At 27.2% G+C, this 11758-nt stretch overlaps 1 protein-coding gene across 1 annotated transcript; it reads left to right on the top strand.

Moving 5' to 3' along the window:
* The first annotated feature begins 5024 nt into the window (after nt 1-5024).
* Nucleotides 5025-10522, top strand: LOC145243076 (protocadherin beta-15-like). Its single transcript, XM_080106178.1, has 3 exons — nt 5025-7477; nt 8649-8796; nt 10239-10522. Exons 1-3 carry the CDS (start codon nt 5072-5074, stop codon nt 10520-10522), a joined length of 2838 nt encoding a protein of 945 aa, XP_079962304.1. The 5' UTR covers nt 5025-5071.
* Nucleotides 10523-11758: the final 1236 nt, after the last annotated feature.

The following is an 11758-nucleotide window of genomic DNA, read 5'->3' on the forward strand; positions in this document are numbered from 1 at the left end:
TTCACTACATTTTTCGTAAAAAGATCTACATCACTTACTATCTTGAGAAAATATTAGATTTAAACAGTTTATTAGTTCACTGTTTTTGTTTATTTTTATTTTTAGAAATAATAATTTCTGTGTAATAATGTTTTTTTGATATGTATTTTAAATTAACTTAAAATTTATTACACATTTGAACTTTTAATTCTAAAGATAACGTTTACATCATGCATTATATTATTTTGGAATATAATTTAGCCAAATGTCTCTCTTCATATATATTTTAATAGAACGAATAATAAAAAAATAAATTTTGTTTAAATAAAAATATTTTATTTTGTTTCACTCAAGTAAAATAATTTTTTATTTTATCAGGAAACCAAATAGATTTTCATTAATAATCTTTATCAGTATTACAGGTATTTATTGCATTTAAATTAGAGCACACACACACATGAAATTATTTATATATATGTAGCTGGAGTACGGGATTATAGTATTGGGTTATCTATCTATCTATCTATCAAGAGAGAGAGAGAGAAAGAGAGAGAGATAATCCAATATTATAATTCAGTACTCCAGCTACAAATATATAAATGATTTCATTTATTATCTTATTTCTTTTTCCTGGTGTTACTAAATCAAAGTTGAATCAATAAATCGGTTTAGCTTTATAATGGGGGATGTTTTATCCACAAAATATTAATTTCTCAAACTAAGCTAATTCCTTATGAATATTGATCAAAATCTTGAAAAAGGTAAAAGTTGCATAACTTATTTATAATGACCCTTTGCACAACTTTCATTTAAATGAATATAACGATTATCTACAGCTTTTTCTTGTTGCTAAACATACTTTCACATGAATTAAATATGGTCTTGAAAAATGTGCGAGTAAATAATATGGTCCAAATAAGGAGGATGAGCACAGATGGTGTGTCCCAGTTAAGAGAGTGGAAAGATATGAGGGGAAGTGAGGAAAAAAAGTGAAAAACTGTAAAGAAACAAATAGCTGTCTTCATTTCATGGAAAATATTACAGATTTATTTTTAATTAATTATTTTTAAAAAAGAAATGGAGTGGGCATGTTAAGATTGTGGTTTGAACTTCTTACGTAACATTAATATGAATTCATTTTAAAAACAATTACTGACAAAATTATAAATCATGAAGCATTTGAAGCAAGCTTTACCTTTTCAGAAATATGCTTAACAAAATATAAATAGAGTAAAATAAGAGAGAAATATTTTCCTTGATAGATTTATTTTCAAAAATAGCCTTTTTGATAATTATAATATTTCTAATAAAAGATTTAACTTTTTGGGAGGAATTAAGTTCTGTTTTATTTCCACTATTATTTCAGAAAGAAAATAATTTGTTGTTGTGAAATCAGTTTATTATTTTATGTATAAAAAAATATAAAAGTACCCAAAAGTGCAAATTAAATGCAATATTTAAACTTCTTTACACAAAAAAAAATTCCAAAGTAGTTTGTAAAAATTTATTAATAGATAAAATTGAATTATTGTTGGAAAGTTTAACATACTCCGTTTAAGTATTAGATATTGTCCATTGATCTTCTTATCCAGTTGTAGACAGATTTCCATGGTTTGCATGGGTATGCCTTTTGATGACTACTTGGACGTCTGTTCCCAGTTCGATCCATGGTATTCCCCATCCTCATGAAGTTACCAACCTTCTTGATAGGACAATGATAGGCGAAATCCTCTGCTAATCAACCTTTTATCCCACTATACATTTTTGTGAATCTACAGTGTACAACCCTTGCATCTAATCGAGTTTGCTCTTACTTATTTCCTGCAAGCACTACAAGGATACTTTTCTGAGTAATGGCATGAGTTTAAGTTACATCTACTGAACATTATCTTTGTTTTTAACATGTTAATTTGCATATCCCTAGCTTCTATCCATTCTTTCCACTGCTGCAGTTTTGACACCAACTCATCAAGTATCTGTCATAATCAGTAGTTTGTTAGGATAGAATATCCTCCATTGACAGCCAGTTTGGAATTCTTCAGATAGTGTTTCAAGTACAATGATAAATAATAGTGGGCACATAACAGCTATGATGAACTCAAACCTTCATTGAACTGATCAGTGTATGTCATTGATTCTCACATAGCTTTTAATGTTACAGCATAGCCTGAACAACAGAGACTATCCATTTTTTAATAATCATTAAATTTAATTTAATGCTTTTTCGTTATAATAGCGAAATTCAAAATATTGACTTTCAAGTAAAACGAATCTACTTAATTGTCATGTTGCAGTAATAAAAAAATTTCAAAAAATAAAATAAGGTAGAAAATTGATTATTAAAGACAATTAGCAGAAATTGAGTTTTGCCAAATTTGCCTATGATTTTCTGAAAATAATTACCTCCCTTGTTATGATTTGAACTCTCCAGTTTCTTTTGTTAGCAAAACTCAATTATCACTAATTGTCTTTAAAAACTATTTTTTATTAATTATTAATTTTCTACTTTACTGGTTTTTGTCATTTTTGGATATGTTCATTACTGCGATATGACAAGTAGATACCAGTGATTTTACTTGAAACTCAATATTTCGAATTTCACTATGATAATGAAGAAGCACCTGCATTTTTGACTAGAAACAGTGAATTATGAAATAATAAATTTCTACTGAATAAAAACAACATCTTGATTAACTTTTCTATGATGACAATTCTTTTTAATCATAACTTTAAATTATAAATAATGTTACATCAAAGTTAACGGTTTATGTTTTTCAAAAACACTTTTGACATCAATATATCTCTAAATATTTTAGTTAATATACTTATTTTCTTGTAAATATAGATTTAAAAAAAATTAATATTGAACATTTTTTTATAGAGAATAATTTTTTGATTAAAAATATTGCATAGCGTTTTATTAGGAAGAGTTAAATTAATTTTTATATTAAATTTTAATTTTTGAAGTTCATGAATTTAACATGTTTTTTGAGGGGTGTGTGTAAAGTTTACAGTTTGTAATATATAGGCTTGTTTAAAAAAATTAAAGTTTTATAGTAAAAGGTAAAGGGGAGATAACTCCAAATGTAAATGAAATAATTTCATCGTTTTAAGTAATTTTGTTTAAAAGTAATCAAGAATATATATATATAACAATAATAATAAGATTGATACAGACTAGAAAATTAGCAAAAATAATAGGCAAACAAAAAAGAGTATATTGATTTGTGCACATAGCAAAATCCAGCAAATCAGACTTTGTAAAAAGATATTTAAACATGCCAATTGTGATGAACCTGAAAGCTTTAAAATGTGACCAGAAAGCAATCTGATGAGGTCTCCTTAAACCAGTCAAGGGATAGCACAATTGAATACTGAATATTTGAGTATTTAAAAAACTTGCTATCATTTAAATTATGAAAACAATCAGTCAGAGATAGTGATACAAATCTAAACAATATTGATAATAGTATAATCATAGAACCAGACATGAGCCCAAAACATTGGATCTGGTCTATTATTGTTATAAAAGAAACAGTTCATCTTCATGCAGGTTAGCTCTGTTATCAAAAGCTTGGACTAATTGTTCATTGGGAAATCCATTCTGAGCATACCAAGAAATGCTTTAAGAATTAATGCCAAATAGTTACATATCAATACTTCCCTATGTTAAAGGAAACTTTTAAAAGTATAAACTGTATCTACCCAGTGTTAACCAGGAGTACTTTACTTTTTTATTATTCTTTTTGTAAAATATTCCTTTTTTATTTTCCATTTTTAGTAGGATTATTTTTTTATTTTTAAAATAAAATTTTAAAAGTTACATTTAATTATTACAGTATCCTTTGGTTATGTACTTATTAATTTAAATAAATTGTTACAAATTTTGTTAATATTGTAAAATGAAAACATGAAAACTTTCTAAAAATTCAAAAACCATAAATAACTTTATATATAACAGTTTAAATACTTCCTAATTTCTTTAAATTTCAAAGGATCATTAAGTAATGTATTTTTTTAAACTATTAATAAAAGATTAAAATGCTTCACTTGTTAAAAAAAGAAACAAAAATGTTCAGTGATTTTCTTTTTCTTTTAATCCTTTTGTCAATTCTTATTTAGTCACATAACTTATTTGAAATGAAACTCGGATCCATTCTTAAAAGGAATTCAGTATTTTTATCAATCATTAATGTTATATTTTACTTCTAAAAATACATTGTTCCTTTCAAAAATACATTATTCATTTCTTTGTAAAAATTGCTATATTGGATGACATCTATCTACTGACTTGAAACAACTACAGCAATTCGTGAAATCTATAACATATGTCAATTGACCAATCAAGGTGCATATTACAGAAAATCAATCTGTACATATTAATTTTTTAACAGGGAATGCACTGTTTTTCCTATAAAAATATAGAATTTAGAGACAAGCAATAATTTTTTTATGTATTCAGTGACAAAGGACCATATAAATGGTCAGACAATTTTAATAAAGTAAAGGTTTTAACTTGCAATTCATATTCCAAGCAAAATTAAAATATGAATTGAAACAGTGTAATGACAAAAAAGATGTTACTAAATTTGTTTCACATTTCTTTGATGGAAAAACTCCTCTGTATAATACTAAGCAGAAATTGAAGCGATTAAGAATAAGTATGTAATCAATAAAATAGATTTGATCTACTATTTTTAAAAATCAGATTTGAATATAAACTAGATGTTTATATTTAAAAAACGTAATATTGAGTCAATATGTACTAGTTTATTTAGTCACTATCTATTTATCCATCTATAATGCACAAAAAGCACAAATAGATTTTATATATTAAATTATTAAGTAAATATTAAAATCAAGATTTAGCATTTTAAGCCAATTGATTTATTAGGAAAATAAAATATTGTATCCTTAACATGTAAAGGATATACTGTTTTTTTTTTCAAAGATTTATTTAAAGAAAAGTTATAAATCTTTGCTATTGTTGATTTATTTATTTCAGTTTTATTTAATTTTAATGAATGTATTCTTTTAAATTTCAGGTTCATAGGAAAATCTTCTTTGGATTTATCCTACTTATATCAGAAACATGTGGATACAATTATATATGTTCCTGTCTATGCTGCACATTTCGCTATGTGTAGACCTCACATATTATGTAGAAGAAGGCAAAGGTACAAATACTTATTTGGGTGACATTGTTGCAGATACTCATCTAATGGATGATTTAACAATCAAAGAACAAAAACAAATCATATTCAGTCAATTACGGAAAGGTATCAATGGGAATTCTAAATTATTTCATGTGTCAAAAACAGGAAAACTGTACACTGCACAAACATTGGATGCTGAATCACTTTGTACTTATAATGTAGAATGTTTTCAAATGGTTGATGTTGCTGTGAAAAAGGCATCGACATTCATCAAATTATTAGAAATCAAAGTTATCATTAAAGATGTAAATGACCATCAACCTGAATTCTCAAGTAAAGACATTAAAATACAGTTTGTTGAGAATGAATCAATAGGAACAAAAATATCGATTCCAAATGCTATTGACAGAGATGTAGATATTCAGAATAATGAAATTACTTATAGTTTACGAAAAGAGAAAGATGAACCCTTTACACTATTTACATCTGAAAGAGTTGATGGAACATCTCGACTTGCAATCATATTAGAAGACAAGCTTGACAGAGAAACAAAAGACATGTATAATATTCAAGTAATTGCAAAAAATAAACAACCTCCTGCTAAAGAAAGTATCTTACATATTCACATTTCTGTTTCAGATATCAATGATAATTCTCCAATCTTTTCTCAAAATGTTTACAATGTTTCAATCAAGAATAAACCTGATGCTGCATTGCCAATTATTACTTTATCTGCAAAGGATTTAGATTTAGACAAAAATGGCCAGATATTATATTATTTCAGTTCCAAAACATCTGACATTAGTAAAGCTCATTTTGATTTAAAATCAGAAACTGGAGAAATTTTTCTAATGAAGAAATTTATAACTGGCCCGAAAAAGTACAAGCTTTACGTAGAAGCTTCTGATGGAGGCAATCCTCCATTAAGCTCTCTGGCTATGGTTCAAGTAAATGTGATCAATGAACAGAATAATGCTCCAGTAATTGATGTGAATTTTGGATCTGCGTCAAAAGAAAACATGGTTGAAATTTCTGAAGATATTAAGGTTGGAAGTTTTATTGCCTATGTGAAAGTTACTGATGAGGATGCTGATCAAAATGGAAAGGTTATTTGTACTCTTGATCATAATAAGTTTCAACTACAAAGTCTGGATACAAAGAAATATCAAGTAATTGTAAAGAAACCAGTGGACAGGGAGAGTGAAGATCACCATGACATTAGGATCAGTTGTGAGGATAAAGGAAATCCTCCTCTTGAAAGTGAAAGCAGATTTTCAGTCCAAGTGATGGATGTGAATGATGAACAGCCACAATTTTCTAAACAATTATTTAAATTCTTCATTGATGAAAACCAGAGATCAAAAATTCCTATTGGCACAATCAATGCCACAGATCCAGACTTGGGACTTGGAGGTAAACTGTCTTTTTCTTTAGTGAGCACCAATAAACAATTTGTACCATTTCGAATCACTGAAAATGGATTAATCTCTTCAATTATGTCTTTAGACCATGAGTTTCAAGATACTTATAATTTTGAAGTGTTTGTAAAAGACAAAGGAAGTCCATCATTGAATAACACAGTGAATGTGATTGTTAAGGTGAGAGATGAAAATGATAATGCTCCATATTTCACATTTCCCAGTGTTAATCCTTATAATATGGATGTAACATATTACCCGCATCATACAAAGAACATCAGCCAGATAAAGGCATCAGACAGTGACAGTCAAGAGAATGCATTTCTAAAATATGAAATAATCAGAGGCAATAGCAAACAGATATTCAGCATCAACCAGTACACTGGTTTGTTATGTTCAACTCATGTCCTAAGCCAACAAGATGCTGGCTCCTATGAGCTGGAGTTTCTAGTGAAGGACAGTGGTAGTCCAGTTCTATCAGCCAGAACTACTGTATATTTGACACTGACCGTAAGCAACAAGACATCAGAAATGTTAAATGCTGTTAACATCAAAAAAGATAACAAGATCCACCTGACTTCAGCAATTATCATTGTGTCTGTAGCAGTGACAATAGCTGTGATCATTACAGCTTCAATCTCAGTGTGTATTCTTCGCTGTTGCAATCCTCGAAGTGTTCCAGTAGCAGAAGGCGGATATGTGAGTAGTGGTCAGAGGCATTTGATAAGTCCTCCTTACCCAGCAAATCCTTGGTCTAATGTTGCTCTTCCTACAAGTGATGCAGTTGATATGAGAAGAAGCAGTCAACCACCAACACCCAGAATGCAAACCCATCCTTATGCAAGTGCACAACAAAACAATAATCAACAGACTCTATCAGCTCCACAAACAAATTCTCAATCAGCTGCAGATTCAATTTCTCAGGTAAGCTAACACAATCTGTTTGAATTATTTTATTTATGACCATATTCGACTGAAGTTTATTTGACATTTTAAAGTGTTCATTTTTTTAAGTATCTCTTTAATGTATACACAGATAAATTAGCCTAACTAAGTGAATAATGTTGTTTGTAATTTTTGTTTTCCTCTTACAAAGGAGTCACCACATTTCAAGGTCCAGAGGTTATTCAAAGATAAGTGTTATTGAGTGTACAGTAGTCAGTGGGAAAATGCCGTAGTAATTGTTAGTAGTGGAAATTAGGTAAATTGGATTATTTAAGGAGATGACTCATCAAGAACTTGTTCATGTTGGACTTGAAGATGATCATATTGTAATCAGTTGGAAAGCAGGAAAATGGAACAGAGTTCCACAGGCGTACAGTTCTAAGAAAGAAGCTTTGTTTATGGAATCTATTTTTAGGTTTAAGCACAGATAAAGAGTGGGGAAATTATTGAAAGTGGTTTCATCTAGATTGGAGCTCAGATGAGCACTTGCCATGAAAATAACAAAAAAGCAGAGACAGGCTTGCGACATCTCTTTTGCAGGAAAGAGGTTGCAGGAAAGAGAAAAGGGCATCCTCTACTAGGCTACAAAGTCTATTTTGAACTCTGTCAAGGCAGAATAAACTGCTTCTAGCAGCTCCTGCCCGTAGTATTTATTCTGATCTTAGATATATACAAGGCATCAATAAAAGATAAAGTAAAATTTGTTTCTTATAAAAATATCTTTTATTTTTTTCAAGAAATTTGTCTTAACTTTTATTAGGAACTAATTCTTACAACAATAGATTTGCCTTAATATATTAATATCAGAAGCGCCTCCTTTGAACACAACAGACAACCAGTAAAACATATTTATACAAGGCATCAGTAATAGACAAAGAAAATTGTTTCTTAAAAAAATATCTTTTTTTATTTTTTATAGAAAATTGTCTTAACTTTTATTAAAAACTAATACAACAATAAATTTGCCTTAATTAATATATTAAAACAAGTATTACTTGATATACAATATAACCATAATTATTTTCTTTCTTTTCTGATCTACTCTTGTATAAATTTTGATTTTATACTTATCAATTTGTTTTATTATAGTAATAAGGTTTTATCTTATATTTTTAATTTGTTTTGAATTTATGAATTTTATTTTGATCAGATGTATATTCAGGACATAGCATTTCCTTCAAGCAGAAATAGAGACAAGAAAAAAACTGAAGATTATTCCAATAAAAGTTCTTTGAAATCCATGCATAGTGGAAATAAGAAAGGATGGAGCGAATCTGATAATAGACAAGAAATATTTGGTAAGTATGTAAGATGATTAATGCTTCATGATTTGTCTATTGAAACTTGTTTGTATCTATTGATTTTTGCAATATGAACATTTGTAAATATTTTTATCACATATGATTAGATGAATTACTAATAATAATTTTATAGCCCTGAAAATTTATACAATGCATGTATTTGCAAAATATTTATATCAAATAAAGAGATAAAGATAAATATATATAAACTACACGATTCTAGTCGTAAGTGTAAAAACTGTTTAAAACTGTCCTTGTGATTTAGATATCTCATATTGATTTACTATCAGTAATTACTTGACATTGTATGGGAGACTTTTTAATTTTCATTTTAGTATCAATTCTTTAACTTTGCAGTTTTATTTTGTGGTGTTTTTTACTATTTTGTTCAATAAAGGACTTTGCAAGTTAAATTATTTAATCCTTCAGTTCTTAAATTATTAACTGAACCGAATTTTGTTAACGTGAGACTTTTAATCTCTAAAATTATTGGATGTAAATAGCTCCAAACATTTATCTTTCAATACTTAAGAATCTTAAAACTAAAAATGAGTTTTGATTGAACAGTTTAAATGCTTTAAAATTTTGGAAAGATTACAAAGTAATTCATTCACTTCTTTTTTTTTTTTTTTTTTAACTATTTACAGAAGATTAAAATGGCTGGTTTGTTGTTGAAGAAACAAAAATTCATTGTGTTAGATTTAATTTTATAGTTAAATCATTTTTTTTTTAATAAGATCTTTTAAAAGTTTGTTTGGGACTTTGTGCTATTATGTTTTTTATTTCATTAAACCACAATGATAAAATCACAATGCACTATTTCAATTGAATTCAACTTTATATAATAGGTGGACCATCTTTTTAATATACTGTATGTGTATATGCATGGTTAATTTATTTGTATATTTGTTTTAAAAAAAAAAGCTCTTTATTGATTAACCATTATTTAATACTGCTTTCTAAATCAACGATTGTTTTGATTTTAATATTACAAACACTTCTGCTTTGCAAATTTGTTTTATTTCCTTGACAAATATTTATCATAAGTGTTCAAATGTTTCTTTCTTTAGATAGATTGATTTGATTTTCAACAAGTTGCTTTTATTTTTTAAATTACCAGTTAAATAGCTAATTGATTTTTTTTTCTTTTTCTTTCTTTATGGTCAACTTTAAAAGATTAATAAATTTGTATTGAAATTACGAACATTTTTATCGATACGTATAAATGAGAAAGATTTTAATTTCATGATTACAACAAAGTTATGCGATGTTTATTTTAAATTATTCTTTCAAATATTTCAAGTACCAAAATTATTGTGAATCAGAAAAGCCAGCTAATTAAATAATAAAAAAGTTTTCAGTATTTACATTTTTTAAAAATTTTGGTCAGATTTGAATTTAAATTTTTTATTTTTTAAAAACGATCTATTATTTTTCAGATGACTACTCTTCTCAGTATTGTAATCCACCTCTTTCACAAAAAAGCCACCAACATAATACAGATATGCGGCCATTGGGACAAACTGTCAACTATCCCAGTGATACAACAATTGTAGCCAGAGGCTTTTACACACCATATATGAATGAAGACAGTCCGCACGTAGAGTCAAAATCTTACTCAGGTGTTGACAGTCAATCTACTAAATATGTGCAATCAAGAAATGTCCCACCAAGTGGGAGTCAGACATCTATCAATAGACCTCTACCTCCTGTACCTCAGTAAATATGCTGACATAAACATACATTTTTGAAAATTATTATATTTATATGTTAATTATGTTTTAAATATTTCCATTATTAGTTATGTTAGAAATACAAAGAATAAAACTTATTTAATCTTTTACTATCAAAATTTTCAAAAATCCATTTAATTTTAAGATAAAAATTTACATTCTGATAATTGAATTTAAATGAAATAAAAATGATTTTATTGTTAAAATATGTAATTACTTGATATTTAAAGAAAATGATAGTCAATAACCACAAAATTTTAATTTCTAACTATTTCTAATTAAAATTAATTTAAATTAAACATTTTCATGAAGATTAATGATAAAATTTTCAACTTAATTTTTAATGCCATTTATTTAACGTATCACCTCAATGAAAATGATAATTAAAAACAAATCCGTTTTTTTAATTTCTAACATTAGGTATTATCTTTTAAAGAAATTGCATTCACTAATATTGTTAAGAAAAGTATATAAAAATAATATGTATATATACCTCTAATAATAGAAATTGTAAATTAAAGCTATTTCTGTTCCTTATTCTGAAAAAGACATTTCATCAGATCAGCAGCCATTGAACACACAACATGTAAAGTAGGACTACTGGCTTCTTCCCTCTCACATAAACAACACAAAGGAATCGTCAAGATTAGCAGCTGCAGATGGAAACGTTTTTCTGGATTTGCTTTTCTTTCTTTTAACCATCTATGAATTTCATATCAAAGGTAAGCTTATTCAAAAAAAATTTTTTTCATTAAATTTCCTTTTGTCAAATTATAATATTTTTTTAAGATTCAAAAGAAAAAATATCTAACCAGTAATTGTTATACGCCATTTTTGTATTAGGCTCCTTGTCAATGGCCATTGTTTGATGATTACGGTTTTTTTTTCCATTTATTTTCTTGTATTTGGCTTTTATGTACAATTTTGATAAAAGATATCTGCATCACTGACAATCTAAAGAAAATATAAGATTTAAACAATTAATTAACCATTTTTTAGAAACAATGATTTCTTTATGGCAATATTTTCTTGACATATATTATAATGGAATTGAAATTTTATTACACACTTGAATTTTGAATTTTTCCAGAAAATATTAAATGTCATAAATGTTATTATTTTAAAACTATTAGTTACAATATTATTTTTAAGTATGATATAGCATTAAGTATCACTCTTAAGGTATAGGTTAATATATTAAAAGGGTGAACAGTAAAAACAAAGAG

Source organism: Euprymna scolopes, chromosome 21 (genome assembly GCF_053919585.1).
Source record: "Euprymna scolopes isolate OS-2025 chromosome 21, ASM5391958v1, whole genome shotgun sequence".
Taxonomy (NCBI): Eukaryota; Metazoa; Mollusca; class Cephalopoda; order Sepiida; family Sepiolidae; genus Euprymna; species Euprymna scolopes.

Bases quoted from the DNA above. Each gene is read 5' to 3' on its own strand.
- LOC145243076 (XM_080106178.1), top strand. From the start codon at position 5,072: ATGTGGATACAATTATATATGTTCCTGTCTATGCTGCACATTTCGCTA. The intron at 7,478-8,648 runs GTAAGCTAACAC...TATTTTGATCAG, and splicing joins CTGCAGATTCAATTTCTCAG to ATGTATATTCAGGACATAGC. The intron at 8,797-10,238 runs GTAAGTATGTAA...ATTATTTTTCAG, and splicing joins TAATAGACAAGAAATATTTG to ATGACTACTCTTCTCAGTAT.